Source organism: Canis lupus, chromosome 34 (genome assembly GCF_048164855.1).
Source record: "Canis lupus baileyi chromosome 34, mCanLup2.hap1, whole genome shotgun sequence".
In the NCBI taxonomy this organism is placed as follows: domain Eukaryota; kingdom Metazoa; phylum Chordata; class Mammalia; order Carnivora; family Canidae; genus Canis; species Canis lupus.
Genome location: NC_132871.1, coordinates 1,357,833 through 1,379,216, shown reverse-complemented (window position 1 = coordinate 1,379,216; position 21,384 = coordinate 1,357,833). Strand labels below are relative to the sequence as shown.

General features: G+C 36.9%; 1 protein-coding gene across 5 annotated transcripts in view; it reads right to left on the bottom strand.

The window, feature by feature from the left end:
- Nucleotides 1-6,671: 6,671 nt before the first annotated feature.
- The window catches only part of TFPI (tissue factor pathway inhibitor), an 89,145-nt gene continuing 74,432 nt past the window's right edge, over nucleotides 6,672-21,384 (bottom strand). For all 5 annotated transcript variants that reach the window (XM_072811523.1, XM_072811526.1, XM_072811522.1 and 2 more), the window contains 2 exons: nucleotides 9,740-9,919; nucleotides 6,672-9,045 (listed from right to left, as the gene is read on the bottom strand). In XM_072811523.1, coding sequence (XP_072667624.1) covers nucleotides 8,939-9,045; nucleotides 9,740-9,919 — 287 coding nt within the window. In that variant the 3' untranslated portion in view covers nucleotides 6,672-8,938. The remainder of the gene's footprint in view (nucleotides 9,046-9,739; nucleotides 9,920-21,384) is intronic.

Here is a 21,384-nt window from a genome sequence, read left to right as displayed (position 1 = left end):
CTTCTTTATAACATTATTAGCAAAATATTTTATCTGGCGAACTACTTCAGATATTTTTGGAAGAAATTTGTATGGAATATAAGTCAACTGATACTGGTTCCTGGGGCTTCAGCTAGATAATTCCACATAGAAGAAAGAAAAGTGAGTATTAGCAAGATAGGAAAACATAGCACAGTGTCCAGCAAATTTACATCAAAGCTACTCCACTAGCTTAGCTATTTTCCCATTTAAAACATTTGTATTCCGGTTTCTCTCCAGATCATGCATTTTTCAATATTATTCATATTATGAATGCTGGTGCATTTGAGAGGATGACACCAGGAATAAGGATGGTCATTTTTTAAACTCAAAATTTCTTAGAAATGTAAGACGTATTTAAATCTTGTGAGGTAAATTTTACATGGGTTCAGTAGAGAAATAAAAAAAGAACACTCACTGATTTCTTTTTACCCCCTTTTTACCCACATTATGCAACTTTCCATGTTAAAAATATTTTCATCACCTTGGGCAATTATCTCAGAAGCAGGTTACTAAAATATTGAATAATGAACAAATTGTGGTATGAGTAGTTGACAATTTTACTAAAGGCTAACAGCTGGCAGACACTGCGCTGAGTACTTTCCACGCGTGCTCTCACTCACCCTCATGGTCCTTTCACAATAAAGAGACCATTAGGGAAACCAAGGCCTAATAAGTTTGAATATAAGTTGATTTGGATCCAAATTCTATACTCTTCATTATTTCATTTAATTTTTTTTTGCTTTTTTTTCTTCCATACTCCTTAAAATAGTACACAAATATTAAAATATTTGTGTCTGACAGTTTATTGAAACTCTGAAGATTTGCTATATTTTAAAGAACTCCCTCCCTGGTTGATTGTGTACATGTATAATTTGTGAGGGAGAAAAAGAGAGTATACAGAGTAAAATAAAAATTTTCCTAATCTACTTATCTTGACAATTCCAAAGACTTTCTCATTGAATAATGTCAGATATTTTGAGTAAAAAAAAAAAAAAAAAATTGACAGTTGTTTGTTTCTTCTCCAGAGTGGCAATTTCTTGGCGAGATGGATCATTTGGGTAGCTCACAGCTGTTCACATTTAGAAACTCTAGAAATTACCCTAGAGTGATTTGCAAACGTTGTGGATTGTTTGTGGAGAGTAGGGAATACGTCTAAAAAATAGACTCTTGGAAAGTAAAACTTCTCGCTTTTTAATTCCAAAAATTGATGAAGGAAGAAGGAAGTAGCAGATTCCCCTGGCTTCTAACTTGAGAGTGTCTGCAGCTTAAGGTATCAGTATGTTAAAGTGACAACCTCTGTGAAAATGCAGATTAAATATAGATCAAGACCCCAACAACGGTCAGGTTCATAATTGATTTAGGTCGATGTTATCTCGTAATGAGGAGAACAGCCCATCATCAGCAATGTTGACAGAATGAATTAATTTTGGCTACAATCGGATTTGCTTAAATCTTGTTAGAATAGATTTTAGTACCAAACTTAGAGATAATTTATTTTCACTAATTTTTGCTAGTTCCTCTAAGAACGATTTTTAAAATATGGGGCGCCTCTGTGGCTCCATCAGTGAGGCATCCGATTCTTGGTTTGGGCTCAGGTTGTGATCTCGTGGGTTCGAAGGTGGAACCCTGCACGGAGCGCTGTGCTCAGCTGCAGTCTGCTTGAATATCCTCTCCCTGTGCCCTCCCCAGCTCGTGAGTGTGCACACACAGACACACACACACTCTCTCTCTGTGTAAAATAAATATTTTAAAAGAACTATTTAAGAAGGATCAAATTATTTATCATTATTTCAGAACTTTCATGAGCTTGAAATGCCTTGATGATATGGTGCAAATCAGAAGCACGTTTTTTTTTTTTTTCTAGAATGCATATAATCTTGACAGAAAAAAAAAAAAGTGTTTCAGAATTTTTTTTTAAATTCTAAGCAAAGCCAAAATGTCCAGGCACTCAGCATCTCCCAAAGTGAATGGAACCCCTACAGGGCAATACATTGGGAGCGTCTCATAAAATCTGATGTCTGGAAATCAATCAGGCACTGAAAAGGAAAATCCACTAGAGACGTGGTCAGCTTGGGTTTGGCAAGCTGCATCAGCACAGGCCGCTCTTGAAGGAACCTAGCCGACCCCTGAAAATGGACCACTTTGGCTTGAGGAGACCAAGAGAAGACTACCAAGAGAAGGGCCTGGCCAGTTGTGGTTTTTTTTTTGTTTTTCCATCTTCCTACCTTGATAGAAGTGCAAACCCTTCTCTGTAGCTTTCCAGCTGTTCTCTCTTTAAATCTCAGACCGAATTCGTAGGTTTTCAGAATGATTTGAAAGTTTTCTAGGTAAGTTAGTGGGGACAGGTGACTTGGGGACCCTACTCTTCCGCCATCTTGCCCCGCCTCTCCTAGTTGTGGTTTTTGTTTGTCTTTTTGATCGCAGAGCATCTTTGCACTTTTTGGCATGCTGGGTATTGGTTTTGAATGCTTTTTTTTTTTTTTTTTTGAATGCTTTTAAATAGAGGACATTCCCATAAAAACCCAAGATGCCAAAATCGGAAGAGTTCTTATAGGCCGTCTGGTTCATTCATTCAAGTATGAGTAAAGGTGAGTGAGGCTAAAGAGATTAGGTGACAAAGTCACCGCCAAGTAGTGTCAGCACTGGTGCAAGACACGTACCTTAGGTCGCACTCCAGATCTTCTCCCCCAAGCCTCTGATGGAAGGTGACAGCATTAAACAACTGTATTTTAATTAACTTTTATTTGCTGGGAAGGCATTCCAGGCACATAATTGAAAGATCAATTAGCATTAAAGCCTTTTAACGAGTGAACAGCTGTTATCCTCCCTCACACTTGCACATCCAACTTTATTCTGGCTTCCTTCATTCTTGCAATTGAGAGGCACAATTCCACTCTTTTTCCACTTCTCCGTGATTATTCCCCCACATTCTTCTCTGTCCTTTAGGAATTTTTTTCTTCATCACTAGTATTTGAAATGTCACGTGTGTATAGGGGGTGTGTGTGCTGGGTAGATTTTCCTTGGTTGGTTAGGGGACACCACTTCCATAAAGGAAACCTACGCTGTTCACGTCTTTAAAATCTCTCTCCCCACGCATTTAGCTATTCCATTTTTCTGAACCTTCTTTTACTTCAAGGTTGGGCTCCTCAATTGATTTCCTAATCTGCTTATTTTTTTATTATCCATTTTTCATTTTGTATGTCTTTAGAGCTTAGAGATCTCCCTCATTCTTCTATTTCTTAATTTAAAAAACTGCTTGTGTAGGGTGGCGCCTGGATGGCTCAGTTGCCTAGGCAATCAACTCTTGATTTCAGCTCAGGTCACCAGCTCAGAGCTGTGAGATGGGGCCCCTCACGGGGCTCTGCACTTGAGATTCTCTCCCTCCCTTTACCCCTCCTCAAGTGCTCCTTCTCTCTCAAAAGATGCTTATGTATTTTAACATCTTTTCCTTCATAATCTCATGTCCTCGTGGCCTTTTTCCGCACATACTAAGGGCTACAATAAATACAAGCATATTTAGCTCTTACGTTCCCCCAACATATTTGATTTTCCTCTGCAGGATTTAAAAAAAAATTATGTATACATCTTTTTGGGATTTATTGTTATGTGTAGTAGGGTTCTTATTCTGTTGTGGCTGGTACTTATTTTCTCTCTTTCTATTTAGTGTACAAAATGCTGTTGATTTCATGTGTTGAACTTCATTGTAACAATCGTGCTATACTCATATTATTTCTGTTTTTGATTTCCCTGGATTTTCACTTACGATAAGCGTATGATATGAAAATAACTGTGATATAATTCGTGCCGAATTTCAGTTTCTCTTTGTTTTGGTGTAAAATGAAGACTACCTGGAAAACCTGTTCCTGAGTTTAATGGGAATGTTTCTGAAATTTTACCACGACATATCCTGTTATATGCTTTAGATGGACATGCTTCATTAGGTAAGGAAGATCTCTATTTGCTCAAAGTTTTAAATCATGAAAACAAGTGTTGAATATGGTCAAATGAACTTTATCTATTAAATGATAATTTGGGTTATTTTTTCTGTTGGTACCTTTTATTACACAAAAAAATGGCCAAATGTGGACCATATTGATATTATTTTTTCCAGCTTTATATTCTTAACCATCATTGGTATTATTGGTTTTCTTTTCCTTTCGCCTCAGATTCCAATATGGCTATTACTGAACCTGTCTTTTTAATAATTTTGATATTTTCATCATGAATTGCTCTAGTTTTTAAAAATACTGCATTGCCATGTTATTTATCTTGGTTACTGCTTTTTTTAATGTCTTCTCGAATTTTGTGCTTGAGGCCTCAGTCTCGGCCCAACTCTGGCAGTCAGATCACAAATTTCAGAGAGTGCTTATGCCAGTTGGATACCTGGAGTAGACTTGTGACTCAAACCTGGTTAATCAGAAAGTCATATTTCTCTAAGCATGATATTTGGGTCAAGGCTGGCCATAAGATATTTGGGTCAAAAAGAGTACAGCCAGGATCTTTTTTTCAATAAGAAAAAAAATTTTAGTTCTATGTTCACAGCAAAATTGAAGGAAAGGTCCAGAGTTTTCCTGTATATCTTCTGTCATGACACATGCATGGCCTCCCCCATTGTCACCACCCCCAGTGCAGTGGTGCTTTTCTTACAGTTGATGAACCTGCACTGACACATAATGATCAACCAAAGCCCATAGTTTACACAGGTTCAGTTCTGGTGCACAATCTATGGATTTGGACAAATACGCAATGACGGATTTCCATCCTATGGCAACATACCGGATATTTTTACTGTTCTGAAAATCCCGTGCTCCATCTACTCATCCTTCATTTCCTACTTACCCCTGGTAACCACTGATCTTTTTACCATTTCCATAGTTTTGTCTTTTCCAGGACATCATATTTTGGGGAATCCTACAGCATGTAGACTTTCCAGATTGGCTTTTTTCACTTAGTAACATTCCTTAAAACTCTTCCATGTCTTTTCATGGTTTTGTAGCTCGTTTGTTTTTGATATTGTATAATATTGCCTTGTCTGGATATAACACAGTTTATCCATCCATCATCTGCTGACATCTTAGTTGCTTCCAAGTTATGGCCATTATGAATCAAGTTGCTACAGCTTTGTGTGCAGGCTTTTGTGTGGACAAACATTTTCATCTTATTTGGGTAAAAGCAAGGAGTCTGATGGCTAAATGGTACATAAGAATATGTTTACTTTTGTAAGAAACTGCCAAATTGTTTTCCAAAGTGGCTATAACCATTTTGCATTCCTACCAATAAAAAACGAATTGCTCTTGCTTTGTCCACATGTTTGCCAGCATCTGGCCATGTCCATGTACCTGATTTTAGCTCTTCTAACAGATGTGTAGTAGGAGCTCACTGTTGTAATGTGTATCTTACTGATGACCTGTGATGTGAGGCACCTTTTCATATGCTTATGTCATCTGTAGATCTTCTTTGGTGAGGTGTCTGTTAAGGTCTTTGGCCCACTTTTTAATAAGGTTATTTTTTATTTTTAAATGTTCTTTATATATTTTGAACGCACAATCTCTTATCAGATGTATCTTTTGAAATATTTTCTTCCCGTTCATGGCTTGTCTTCTAGTCTCTTGATATTATCTTTTGTAGAACAGAAGTTTTTAATTTTAGTGAAGTCCAGCTTATCAGTTATTTCTTTCATGCTTTGTGACTGAGGCCAGGACTTCAATTCTTTGGGATAAGAGCGTCTAAACTTTTCTAGAAAACATTACCTGAGAGAATGTGGGCCTTAAATTCTAGAAGTCATCTTGAAACACTGTGAGATTAAAAAATAAAGGCAAAAAATGTGGGGCAGCAGAATCAGGAATAAAGGTTGAGTTTCCTTGACAATATGATGCTGTGAGTCCATCTATACTGAAGTAAGATACCTTTGGCCTTTCTAATTTTGGCCAGAATTTTTGGGTGAGGAAATCCTATTCATTGCCGTAATGCTCTATTCTATTAGATGACCAAATGCCTGCACATCTCTCTCTTCTCTTTGATGAAATGAATTACCATGTATCACTACTCCCCTAAAAAGTGGTCTGTATACTTCTAGCCAAGACACCAGCTATGTGGTTGTAGTTCAGAGATTGATCCTAAGGGAATAACAAGATCCTCTCTATTCCATAGAGAGGGACACAGGAAAAGCAATTCAGGTATGTTTATGCTAAAGTTCTTGAGAAAGAACCAAAAGTCAAAAGTTGGAAACTAAATTCAAATAATTCATAAAAGGGGGACAAAAATAGGAGCAGTTGATAAAAGAACTCAAGATCTCTCCTAAGTAGTTGATTAATGTCATTTTCTTCCTTCTGGTATGGCAGTGGGCCAGGACACCTTCAATAGTGAAGATTGGAAGTCACTTATAAAATGTATAGTTACATGATATATAATCATATAAGATGATTAGTAGAAATATGTATGGAATGTAAAACATAGTGTATTAATTTGTTCGACAAATAAGTCATGTGAATTCACATTTGTAATTGAAAGGAAATCATTAGCAATTTCCAATAAAGGAGGTAAAAGTCAGCTTATGGAACAATTTTTTTCTTTGCCTTAGGACTCAATCTTTGTAATAACTGAAGAACACTATATTTTTTGAGGTATAAAAAACTTCCCGAGTATAACAGTTATACTTTGTTAATCAAGATAATATTTTATTTCTTATAATGTAAAAACTGAAATCATTTGAGCAGTTTTCAGCACGGTCTGTTAATTTTGAACATAGAATAAACAAAGTAGGTAAATATATATAAATGCTGTATAATGTAATTCTGTATAAAATTCACAGTTAGATGTATTTGATTATGTAAAACAAGGCAAGACAATACCACCAGAGGGCTTCTTATTGAAAAACACAGTAAAAATAATACTCGTGCATTAAACATTGCAAACTATCTCAATGTGAGTCTTTCTTGATTAAGTAATGAACCCATGAATGGTCGTTGGAGAAAACATTCAACTCAGTAATGTGTTATTTATATGTCATTGGTGTCAACTTATCACTTGACCTAAGGACATGTTACCCTTTATTTAAAGGTATTGCTATCCATGTATAAATGACAACAAACCATATGTCACAGGGATTTTGATATCTAAAAGTCTCAAATTTCATAGCAAAGATCCAGTTTAAGGCAACTACTTATATATATATAGTGTATATCTGTATTATACACATACATTATATATATGTATTATATAATCAAGATATAAAATTTCTAAGTGAACAAATTGACACTATTTTATAATGATATAATTTTTAAGCCACAGGATGAAAGTGATTTGTAATGATATCTTAGGACTTCATATTTAGCCTCAAAACATAGTGATTTTTATAGCTCACATCAGCTGGACCCTGAATTCATGTAGATAGGAAGAGATAATATTTTTAGGTTGGAAATCAGCATGAATAAGCTGAGTAATTAAAGATGTGTTCAGTGAACAGTGTCTATATACTCTTTTAATTAAATTGAAATAGTCAAGAAAGAGAGCAGTAGTTAAGTCAAAAAATATATATATCAAAATGAAATTGTGGGGGATGGGGTAGGGGTAAGTACCAATTAGTGAGTCCTTGGTGAATTTTGAGAGGTGGAGAAATACATTGAATTGATTCTTAGGAATTAAATCAATACTGATGTGAAGAATGCAATAGGGACAAAAGGCCTGGAGCTGAAGCTTATGAAAAAGGAAGTAGCAGTGTTGAGAGACTGATCAAATATGTGTATGAAGAAAACTGAGAAGTCAAGATTGGGTTCAAACTTTCAAGGCTGAGGAACAAGTGGAATTCTAATACTATTGCTAGAGAGAAGTCATCTAAACTAAGTGCATGAAGTAGTTGTTTCTAGATGAAAAGTTCAAATTTAAATACAAAGTTGGAGATGAACATTATCGAACTGAAATTTCTAGGAGGCTGTTGAAATGCCGGAGGGTACGTGACTCAGCAGAGAAAGGAAGGAATACGGGAAGGGAAGGTTGGCTCACTGAGAGTGAATAAGTACATAGATTTTCTAGTAGAATCTTCCTCTTTTACAGAAATAAAATGACTTTTTTTTTCCCCGCCTTACACATGAGTTACTGGGTTATACTATGTGCAAAGCCTAATGATAAATGAGTAAGTTTCATTAGATTTAAATATTCTTACTATTTGGTGTAAGAGAGATTTTTGTTAAACAATAAAATTAGGAAGTACATGAACAATTTTCTTTTGATTGCCATTAAAAACTTCCCTTTCTACCAAGCTTCCCTTCGCCCCTGATCATGGATCATAAGCAAGTAAAAAAAAATAGTTAAATCAATCAAAATCAGGAAGGCACATAATAAAGTTGACTCTTTGTTCAGATAGTGGTTTGGCTCAAGATTGATTTGAGGTACTGGTTTATGCCAAAGGAGATAAAGTACGTGTAAGGAGGGAAGCACACGATGGAATTGTATTAGTATCAGCTCTAGTTAAATGCATAATAGAGTGATATCCTTACAGAAGAAAGTGGTTGGCAGCACTTTAGATGTGAAATCCAAAACGTGCTTGATCTTTAATAGCTGTATTTTTTAATCTGTGCATAGGTTATAAAGGAGATCATCATATACACGACCATATTCTCAAACAGCTGGTCACCAAAGGAAAAAGTGGACTGATCTGATGTGGCCAGTAATATGATAATTTATAGCCAATGGGAAATAGAAAAGGATTGAGAGAATAAGTAAATGCATAGTAGTCAGCCCTTGAGTATGCACTTTGATTAGACGAAGAAATGACTTCTGATACAAATGTATTAATAGCAGTTAATACGTACATAGAAAACTCATGGAAATATTCAGTAAAAGGATTTCACGAAAGAAAAAAAATATAGTGAAAAGCTTCATCCAAAATATTTAGAGCTGATGTAATAGTGTAACAAATTTATAGTTTTTTAACAAAAATTTTTTCATATACTATTTTCACGGTCTGCTTCTTTCTTTTTCTTTTGGTCTTAATTAATCCTCCTTTTGATATTCTTTGCATGAAACCTGCAGAAGGAAGAGAAACAATTATGCATAATAAAGTAATAGAGTGATACAATAAAACATTTTATCTAAAATGTTCTCAAATTTATCTTTTGATATTTAAAACAAAAACAATTGGCTTAAAAGCCTTTAATTCGTCTTTGTGCAGAACAACGTATTTCTAAGGAAGTCACTTCACATATATAAGAATTAGCAAAAATGGATAAGCATGTTACTGATTTTTATTATTCATCTTCAGTTAGAAATTCATGCTCATTTTATTAAAGCAAACATATGGTTGATGGAATTATGGGGGTTTCTATTTATATATATTAAGACTCTATAAACATGCATTGTTTTTATATTCAGAAAAAAGTTAGTAACTACATTAATGTTGTGCATCATAAGATAGCCTTAACACATTTTGATATCATCACTTAAAATGAAAGCTTAGTTTGTAAATATTAAAAGAATAAAATGTTTTGTTTTAAATAGATTTTTCTGTGAAAGACACGTTACAAGGAATTGTAGTTAACATCTGCAGCAATATCCTCTAAATGTAGTTGAAAGGGGGACATATAGTAGTTAAATTATAATATTTGGTTTCTTATTATAAATAGAACGAATTTCATAATATTTTCTTAAACTTTGTTCATAATTTCCATGCAGTTTGTTGTCTTAGACGCCAGTGAATTAATAGGAAGGATGTCCTTGATACCTTTTTTGCAAGCTGTAAGGCATGCTTTTTTAGAAGTGAAATTATTTTCATTCCCTCCACATCCACTGTACTTAAAAGGGCGGCATTTCCCAATGACTGAATTATAGTAGAATCGGCTCTCGTTGGCGTGACACAGACCTCTGTCTGCTGGGGTCAGACACCAGGAAGGACCGTAGAACTCTAAAAACATCAAGAAAACATGGTAAATCCTATATGGTGGTTATTCTGACACTTTCATATTATTTATTGTTTATTGATTACTGTTGTACGTACACCTACTATAAGACAATAAATAATCTGAATGAGTAAAAGTAGGACTCCGTGAAATTCCTGCATTTCAACTCTAGGAAAAGGCTTTCCTGTCCTCCAACTGTCCACCACAGTAAGACCTTCCTCTAGTAAATAAAAAAGTAGGTATATTTGTTAAAGGGCAGTGCTATGGTTTCTCTTGATAATGAAAAATCTAGTTGTACGTAATAAGGGAACCCACTATGCAAAAGTGTACAAAAATTTGTTAACCATAGTCACTTTAACAAGTTATCAATGTTTGCCATATCATTTTTGTTCATGACTGTTCAACGGGAGGAAAAAGTCCTGCTGAGGAACCCTTATTCATCGTAGGACGTACACACTGATGCTGAGGAAGAGCTTGGGTTGGGTTGGGTTGGGTTGGGTTGGGTTGGGTTGGGTTTTCTAGATGATGTAACACAATCCCGGTTTCAAGCACAGGAATTCAGGTGCAGCAAATTCTAACTTTCTGTTTCAGAGAAGGATCCCTGGAGAGTTGGTTTGATTTAGCAAGAAGGTTTTCTTGTGAATTGAAGCATCAGGTCTCCTTGAGTTAGATATTTTTGCAAAGGAAGGAACACCGCCAAAGCCAGTAAGATGGAACATTCACAGGTTTACTGGGACCAGCCACTTTACAAAAAGAAGAAAGAAAATGCAACCCGGGTGATTAAAAGGATCGCTTGTTTTCTGAAGGCAAAGCAGAGAAATCGTTTCCATACAAGGGGAATTTTCAGCTCTTTCGGAAACTCCTGTCAACGAGGGGAAGCTGGTGCCCTCGCCGCAGACCTAAACCACTTGATATTAGTGAACCCAAACTGCAGGCAAGTTGCCCGATGGTGAGAAATCAATATAAGAAGACCTTGGTGGCTTTGCCAACTAGCGGGTTGTGGCACAGCAGATGCAGACAAAGAGGGAACGCTAAGTGTACAACACTGGCCGGAAACAGACCTTTGAGGAAGCCAGCCGATGAAGGCAATGGGTTGGGCAGGAGGCGGTAGGTGCTTTGAGGGCAAGCAAACCCCAGATGACAAGACTGACAAGAAATAGAGGGAAACAATTTGAGGGGAAAATGCAGGAATTATTTGATCTGCTATAACTTAATGAACAATAGTATAATCCCAATTAGACTTGGAAAAAAAATAAGAATCTGGATTTACCTCCTTTCTTGATAATTTAAATAAAGAGTAGAGTGTCTTGATATAATGGCTCATGTCATAGAGAAATTCCAGAAAATAGGAGTGGGAATACTATAGAAAGAATATAGAAGACATTGTTGAGAGATGAAAAGAAAATTCTGTGTCAAAATTCAAGAACTGTAATCACATAAAGAATACTGTATTATTTAGGTATTTGATTAGGTCTATAAACCCTAATTTTAAAAATAAAACCTCCGGATCTGTAAAACTAAAGCATTCAAAATCCTATAGTCTAATTTATCTTTTATGTCCTTTTATTTGGGGGTTATAGTGCATGATCATCGCCATCATAAATCAAAAGTTGAACACTCTTGGGGGGAAGGCGGGCCTCACTCAGTAGAGGCTGTTGAAGTCCCTGCCCGCCCTAACGGCGTCTGTAGGATGGGTTTTCTGACAGTGAATAGAGCTCTACTGTAGCTGAGCCCTGCTCTTGCGCAGGCTTTTCCAGCATTTGGGCTCTGGATTCTCATGAATCCAGAACCTACAATGTGAGATGGTTATCGGTTGCTACCACTTCTGTCTCCATGAGCTTCCAAAGTCATCACCTGTATCCAGAAACAAAAGAAACACTCCTCAAGCAACTAGCCTAACCCCAGAAGGAGAAAAAGGTGCTATTTTTAAAACTCTCAGCAAGTCCCCACAGATGCTTCCTAGCTGATGATGGGACTTCTACAGCAGTGTCATTTTGCATTTTGTACACACGATTTCCCGGCCCACAGTAAGTTGAAGATGGAATACATGGAGGCACCTGCGGGTTGTGCACGTCCTCTTCACAGATGTTGATTATCATGTCTTAATAGCAATGTTCCACCTAAAGTTTCTTATTCCAGGACAGAGAGAAATTTCTGACGACACAAAGTAAATTCCTCCTTCTTTTCCCTTGACCTGTAGTACACCTGGCCGCACAACAAAATCAAGGCTATTTCAAAATGAGAGCAAGCTAGGTTGGAGCAAGCAATGCCTGGACTGAGGGCAACCGTGGAGGCGGCTCCGAGGCCACGGAGGCTACACCACAGGTTTGCTGGGGAGAGGTACCCTCGCTTCTCTCTGCTTTGGGTCCCCGAGTCTCCCACCGAGCGTCTGCCGCTCACCAAGTCTACTCAAAAGCCAAGGGAGAGGGAACAATGGAGGTACTGGACAAGCAAGGAGAAGGCAGGGGGATTCGTTTGAAAGCAGACAGAGAGTTGACCAGCACAGGTGCCATTCGAGAGTGTCACTACCTGTTCATTTGTCCCTGGCATCAGGTCTCCTCTACCTGACACTCTTGGCTTCTGCACCAGAGGATGTCTGCTACGCGGCTTCCGACTCCTGGGAACCGGTGTATAGACTTGAGCTGTTCCTCTTACCAGATACCGGCTCCTACTCAAAAAGCATCTGTCCATGACCGACCCGATGACAGGTGTTCATCTACCTCACTTTGCCCTGATTTTAATTACCACCTGCACAGATCATCGAATACAACTCTCCTTTGACCCAGATCAATATTGGGGTTCCTAATGCTAAAAATACAGTGGGTTAAAATTTGAAATTGGGTTAAAATTTGAAATTAATTGCAAAGAATGTTGTGAGATATATATATATATATATATATATATATATATATCTCACACATATATATATAACTGCTAAGTTATAACTGAAATTAATTGCAAAGAATGTGTTTTTTATCTTTCTATACATTTATATATATAAAACACACATTCTTCGCAATTAATTTCAGTTATAACTTAGCAGTTATATATATGTTATATATATGTTATATATAAGTTATATGTATCATGATATAACTTCTAAAAGTTTTAATTCATTAATTACCAGTTGGGGAGTTTTTATAAGGCCATTATTCTTCAGAACATGAAGTATACTTCCTGTGTCAACTAATTAATTTCTCTAAAAATCATTTGAAGTCTAAGTAGCTATGATAGTCATTGGATTGGGGCACCTGAGTGGCCCAGTCAGGAGGGCATCTGACTCTGGATTTTGGCTCAGGTCGTGATCTCAGGGCCGTGAGTTTGAGCCCGGTGTTGGGTGCTGCGCTGGGCATGGAGCCTGCTTGCGATTCTCTCTCTCCCTTTCTCTCTCTCTGCCCCTCCCCACTCCTGTCTAAAAAAGAGAATATCGTAAGATTACTTTAGCATAGGCAGTAATATCATTAAAATAATGAAGCAGCTGGTTTCTCAAGGACATTTTAGCCCCAAGCTTTTTTGGGTCCTTGATCATCATCCGTTTTGATCTCCAAAGGTGAGGAAATTGAGGTTCTTGCACCTTATGAGGAGATGCTTGATTGTTTTCAATGAACATATTTATCCTAGATAAATACAGACACTCACCTAGTCAAAATCCAAACATGAATATCTAGAATGAAAGAAAATATAAAGGTTTTGAAGTAGTTGCACAATGTAATTTTAGGGTCTAGATTATATTCATTCACAGGTATTTACGATAGAATAAAAAGACACTAACCTGACTTCTCTGTTCATTTTCCAAGGGGGATTTAATGCCCAAACGCATTCTGTCTTGATCTCGCCACTAATAACGAGTTGAATAGCTTCCACTTAGAGGGTCTATGATGGGCTTCAGAATTCAGGATCCACTGCCATGATCTAGTAAGGCTGCTAACCTGTAAGGTGGCGCTCCAAAATCCGTTTTATATTTAAAGTGGCTTATGTAAACTTTCTCTGAAACGTATACTGTGAACTTCACGTGTTACAGTCACTTTGAACCTTTTCCATGGTGTCTTTCTGTCCCCGTTTTACATGCCTAATATTTAGGCTTTCATTTTACCAGACCAATGTAGGATTCATGAATTACTCCATGACTTGCTGACAATTTTTTTTTGTCTTCTGACATTGTTTTAGGGAATTGAATAATAAATCTTCCCTTTGAATAACACATTTTCCCCATGATTTTCTAGCAAAGAAAAATATAAAGATTTTAGCTTTGCAATTATAATTTACCATTGTAAGACACTGAATTAATACAAAAGTATGTAACAAGTATAAAACAAAGTTTCTCTATAATTTGACTCCTGTAACTTAACCATTATCAGTGTTTTGGTGTGTATTTTCCTCCAAATTATTTGCATAGGCAAACATAGATTAGCATTCTACTCTGTGCCTTTTTACTTGATAATATTTTGTGAATGTTACCATATTTGTTCATGTATATCTCAGTCTTTTTAATATGAAGAGTGTTCATTTAAAGTATATTTAGTCAACCCATTACTCATGAGGATGTAGGTTGTTTTTTTCAATTCCAGAAATAATGGCTCATGATCATCCTTGTACACTGGTCCAGATATTTCTAAAGTTCTTTCTAAAATTAGAATTGTGCAAAAGCTATACTCAGTTTGTAATCTGGTACATGCCGCTGAATTTTCCACTAAATGTTTATATAAATTTGTATTTCCATGGTGATGTTTAGAAGTCCCTAAACAAACCTGTCACCTGTAAATTTATTATTTACAGATAGTAAATCTATGCGATAGGAAAAGCAGTATCTCCACTCACTACCATGGGAGGATTGGTGTGAGATGGACAGAGACTGACATTCTGTCTCGAAGACAAAAACGTAGGGAATGGGGAAACGAGTACTGTGGAGCTTCCCCCCCCCCTTTTTTTCTTTTGTCTACACGTACAGTAACTTAGCTGAGAGTAAAATGTAAAAAGAGGGCTGCTAGGGCACATGAAACTGAAAGGTCAAGAGGGATAGAGTAGAAGACACCTTCCCCAGGAGGGAAGCCTCCACAGGTTAACAAAGAAAAGTTGTGTAGATATTTATTGGGTTGGATTTCTTTACCTGGATGACTGTCTAATCCCTGTGCAGAGTTCCCAAAGTTATCTTTATCCATGGATTTTTCTAAATAAAGCCACAAAGCAAGCAAACCATGGTAAAATTACAAACTATGAGGCTGTTATGAATATAATTTATCCTGAGATAATTATGACTTGTAATTAAAGAATTTTTTCCTTAAGACATCTGGAAAATTGAAAACCCTGTAAGATTTTAGTAAAGGGTGAAAACATTTTATTTAGTCCCTTGATCAGCTTGTAAGGAAGAATGAAATTTTAACAAGTGGAAGAGATGGGGGGCGATGGGCGAAGGACAGCACACAAGGCAGAATGTTCCTAGTTTGGAGTATTTTGCAAACTCCAGGCTATCTGAAGAAAAGAGTGCATAGAGAGGATAGCGGGGTGTAGGGCTGGAAGGGTTGATTTAGATCCAATTAAGGTTTTTGATTACTAATATACTTGGAATCTATGAGATAGACATTAATGAACAACTGAAAGTATTGAAGGATGAAAAGGATAGTTCTGCTCTTTCTTGACACATCCTCCCTAGACACGCGTAGGTAGAGTCCTGCAGGAGACTCGCAATAAAGGGGAATATAAGACGGGCCTAACTGAAGCAGGGGTAGTGGAAATGAATAACATTAACCACCACATTGACTGTGGGTAGGGAGAGAGCTACAGGGAAGACAATTCTGGTATGTTTGGACTGATTGACTTAGAAGATGGAATTTTTAAAATATATCATGAAATACAATTATAATATGAAACATAGTCCTAACAGTTTTATGATGTATAATTTTATCATGACTTTCTTTCATTGTAGCTTTACTCAGAAAAATCCCCGGATAAAGATAGAATTGTGAGCTATGCCCATGGATTCGCCAGCATCTACACAAATGAATCCAAGATTTTAGGTAGAAGGCAGGACCCAGGTCTAGAAAAAGACAAAATTTTAATTTTGACACCCTTCGATGGACGCACAAGATCCTGATTCTGTCCCCCACAGCACGGGTGCAGCCCTCTGTCTTAGCGTAGAGTGTAGGCGTTGAAGTCACCTCTGTTATCTCCCCCCCACCCCATTTCATAGGCATGCCTGTAAAAAACAAAACCACCTTTCTGACATGTTATTCACAGACTCCCAGTCCCTGTGACAATCCCCATCCTATAGGAGCCACTCAGTATTGGTTGAACTGACATTAGCAAGTATAATGGATTTGTACCTCAGGTCATAAGATACAGTTGGAAACACAGGTTTACAAGTCCTCTGATTAGAGAATATGATCCAAAGACATAAATATGTGTTGGTGTTTTATTTTGAAATTTTGATTTGTTTTATTTCAGATAATCATAGTATTATGTATATTGAATGAAGATACTTCAGATCAAGGTTACAGGCTTTAGTTATGTCAAAAAAAAAAAAAAGTATCACTAATAAAATGTATACAAATAACACCCCTGATTATTTTTTCCTGCTATACATGTCCATTGACCCTAGGTAATTGCCATCAAAACCTTCAAATATTTATACTTTTGAGCCCTTATTGTGTGCTAAACATGGAATAAGAATTTTATATGTCATCATTAAATCACAAAAATTTATGAGTTTATTACTCTCCACATATAACAAACGAGGAACATGAGGCCAAGAGTTGTATAATTTGTTCAAGGCCACAAAAAAGAGCTGGCAAATAGCAGGATTAGAATACAAACCCATGCCTTTCTGCCCAATAAAGCCAATCCTCTTAACTACTATGATACATCCTCTGAAAACTGACTAGAAAATAAAAAGAACTGAGCAAAGATAATTTAATAGTTACCAGATAAAGAGAAAGCTGTCACAACTTGCCTTTTATATCCAATTTCCAAATCCTCTCTGCTTTGAAGCTCAGGTTCAGAATGTCTTACATATTTCCTACCGTAAGTTACATACGTAAAGTTGAAGTCTTTCAAGTTTGAACAGGAAAAAGATAGTTAATCATAATAGGTCATCAAGTGAAGAAACTGGAAACAAGTCTTACAAGTAACAGAGCTGAGCCAAACAGTGTTCAAAGAGCTCAAATATTTACAGGCAGTAATTGTCATGTTTGCATATTCAACCTGGACTAATTCTAGAAATAACAGAGCAAAGTTCCAGGGTTGTGTGTACTCTGTAATCATATTTGCATTGGCCAGTCAGCTATCCATTTAATAGCAATAAGATGAAACAGAAGACTAGAAACCACATGCCATCATGGCCTAGAAAAGACATGGGTTTTCCCAATTAATACCTCTTACAATAATGTGTTTTAAACTTTTTCCTACAAAGATTGGTCATTATTCAAATAGAAGTAGGGTAGTCGGAGAATTACAACATAGAGTAGCACAGGCTTTTCTAACCTTATTCCTCATTCCTAACCTGCTCTGTAGCAGTAAATACCAAAGTCATATAATTATAGGGATGTGCTGTCTAAAATCAGGTACCTGTGCCACCTAAAATAGACCACAGAGATCAATGGAATGAAAGAGCCCAGAAATAAACCCAAGCTTATATGGGCAATTTACCTATGACAAAGAAGGCAAGAATATACAGTGAGGAAGAAGACAAGTCTTTTCAATAAATAGTTTTGGGAAAACTGATCAGCTATACGCAATAGAATAAAACTGGACCATTTCCTTTACTTAAAAATAAACTCAAAATGGATTAAAGACTTAAAGACCTGAAACTATAAACTCCTGAAAGAAAACGTAGACAGTAAACCCATGGACATTGGTCTTACCAATATTGTAGGAATCTGTCTCCTCAGGCAAAAGCATCAAAAGCAAAACTAAACAAGTGGGACGACATCAAATTAAAAAGTTTCTGCGCGGTGAAGGAAACAATCAACAAAACTAAAAGGTGACATACTGAATGGGAGGAGCTATTTGCAAATGATATATCTGAAAAGTGGTTAATACCCAAAATGTATACAGAGCTTGTACAATTCAACACCCAAATGACAACCATTTGATTAAAAAATGAGCAGATGACCTGAACAGACATGACATGACATGACATGGCCTGAACAGACATTTTTCCAGAGAAGAGCGACAGATGGCTAACAAACACACAAGAGGCTCAACATGACTAATCCTCCAGGAAATGCAAATCAGAACCCCAATGAGCTATCACCTTATACCTGTGAGAATAGCTAGTGACAAAAAGATAAGAAATAACCAGTGTTCTCAAGAATGTGAAGGAAAAGGAACCCTCCTGTGCTGTTGATGGGAGCGTGTATTGATGCGGCCACTGCGGAAAACAGCATGGAGCCCCCTCAAGGAACTAAAAATGGAAATACCATGTGATCCGATAATTCCACTGCTGGGTTTTCAAAGAAAGCAAACCCACTATTTCGAAAAGACCTAGGCATCTCTACACTGTCTGCAGTGTTTTTTTAGAATAGCCAAGAAGTGGAAGCAGCCCAGATGTCCATCAATTGATGAACGGATAAAGATGTGTGTGTAGATACACACACGATGGAATATCATTCAACCATAAAAAAGAACAAGATCTCTCCATTTGAACCTAGAAGGTATTATGCCAAATGAAAAGTCAGAAAAAGACCAGTCCCATGTGATTTCACTTACACTGGAATCTAAAAAACAAGACAAACTTATAAATACAGAGAACAAACTTGGGGTTGCAAGAGGGCAAGGGGCTAGAGGAGTACTCAAAATAAAGGTAAAGGTGATCAAGAGGGACAAAGTTCCACTTATAGAGTAAGTCATGGGTGTATGATCAATATTGTCATGACTTTGTATGGTGACAGATGGTAACTAGATTTATGGGGATTGTTTTATAATGTAAGTGTCAAATCACCATGAATGTACCCCTGAAACTTATATAATGTTGTACGTCAACTATACTTCAATTAAAAAGTGCCATCACCGTAGTATTATTAGTTCATTCGCATGTCGCTTATATTCACGTGTGAATGAGTTTTGACTTGGAGCTGTAGGACGGTCGGACATATAATGAGATATTTTACTTGTCCGTATACGATTAGTGTCGTACAAGGTAATTTCATTTACACATTAGAAGTCTGTGTTTCTTTTTCTTTTAAAGGTATCTGTATTCAAATTTCAGAAACACTTCTCTGGAGGGGAAGGGGGTGAAATCTATTCTTGTTAAAAGCAGAGAAGGTCCAGGAAGAAAAGGATTAGCAGCAGTAGTCAGTGGTCACCTAGGGTGACCGTGTCTGGGTGGCAGCGGTCTTAGCAGAGGGGAAGCGCTACATTTTTCTTTCTCACCAGCTGTGCTGTGGGGAAGTAGAAGGTCTTATGGATCCTCTCCATAGGTCACCTATTTTTAGAAAGCTGGTTTGTCAGAAAATCAGCATAAGAGGCATCAGACCTAAATGAGGAGGAAAGTTTCTGTGTGTCTGGGTCTGAGAACACATTATGAAAAACAGGATGCTTATGGGGGGGTCTATTTAAGTGGGTTTTTGATGAAGTGGGGTTTTCAGAGTCGTTGACAGTGCTGGTGATTAACCACGACGTGCAACTACACGGGGGCCTCTGTAGATTATACATGATAATAATCTACATGAGCAAATCTTCAACAAGAGGCCAAATAGGCGACAGTATTTTCTTGCAAATCTGTAAATTGATTGCATCAGTGATGGTGTCTGACTTTCATTCAGGCAGTTTGTATGACATCTCTTCCAAAAGGCCAATGATAACCAAAAAATTTTTAAAAGGTGTTATGTGTGTGTCTGTATATGTTTATGTTTTTTGCTTATGTTCTTTTCTATCAATTTTTTAAATATGTATATGGAATCTGGCCAGTAGGTTATACATCGAATACCATCAGGGGAGAGAGAGAGAGAGAGAGCCTTAGGTACCCAAATGGTTTGCAAAATGATAATCAATCATTTTCCCTTGGCCTAGAGGCTGCCAGGAAGCAGTAAGGAGTAAGTCAAATACATAGTCAGAGACCAAGTGTGAGGCAGAGTTGCCAGCAGGCTTTTGAAGTTGATCAGAAGATTTTTCCAAAATATCATAGAGCTGATGTAGTCCCAAGGCAGCTATTAAGACTTGATATAGAGAAGTAAAGGGCTATGAGAACCATGAAAATAAATCACTTTTTTTTTTTAAAAAAAAGATTAATTTATTTTAGAGAGCACGAGAGAGTGAGAGCAGGGGCGGCGGCAGGGGGTATGGGAGAGAATCTCAAGCAGCGTCCTCACTGAGCACAGAGCCTGATGTGGGGCTCAATCTCACGACCCTGAGATCGTGACCTGAGCAGAAATCAGGAGTTGGATACTTAACCGACTGAGCCACCCAGGCACCCCAAATCACTTTTTTAATCAATGGGTCAAGTCCACTCAAAAAGTCCAGAATCATAAGCAACTGATGAATCACAAAATTAACCCCTGAAATTAATAATAATATAATAATAATATATATGTCAACTAAATTGAATTTAAATCAAAATTCTAAAAAAAAAATCTTAGAATAAAATAGATAATTCCTTTAGAAAAAAAAAGCCCAGAATTGGTATGAACACTTGAGGACATTATTTTTTCTTTTATAAGCATTTACCAATGAGCTCTATTGAGAGGACTCTATTAACTATGTGCACAGAAATATTAAAACTTTATTAATGGTATGCTATCAATGGCATCACATATATGGTATAAATATTAAAGAAATCTTGAAAGCAGAAATACAAATATAAACAAAAGAATGGGAAATGAATACTCCTAGAAAAAGAAGAAAAGGAGTCCACTGGCTAGAGGAATTTAGGTTTTGAGGCAAATACATACATAAAAAAATAAGATAATTCTCTAGACAAAGAAAGGAGGAAGATTTTCCCTAATTTTTTTTAATTTTTTTTATTTATTTATGATAGTCACACAGAGAGATAGAGAGAAAGACAGAGAGGCAGAGACACAGGCAGAGGGAGAAACAGGCTCCATGCACCGGGAGCCAGATGTGGGATTCGATCCCGGGTCTCCAGGATCATGCCCTGGGCCAAAGGCAGGCGCTAAACCGCTGCGCCACCCAGGGATCCTGAGATTTTCCCTAATTTTAAATGCAATTAGTATGAAGGATTAAATGTCTATAGTTTAATTTTTTTAAAAGATTTTATTTCCTTGTGAGAGAAGAGTAAGAGAATGAAACAGAGAGAGAGAAGCAGAGCCCCCACTGAGCAGGGAGCCCAATGTGGGGCTCAAACCCAGGACCCTGGGATCATGACCTGAGCTGAAGGTGACACTTAACTGACTGAGCCACCCAGGGGCCCCATAAATGTCTATCATTTTAAATAAAAATCCTCATAATATTATTAAAGCTATTAATATTGTTTTCATTTAAATTCATATTGTGAATTTTTACCGTTTCCTTAGTTGAT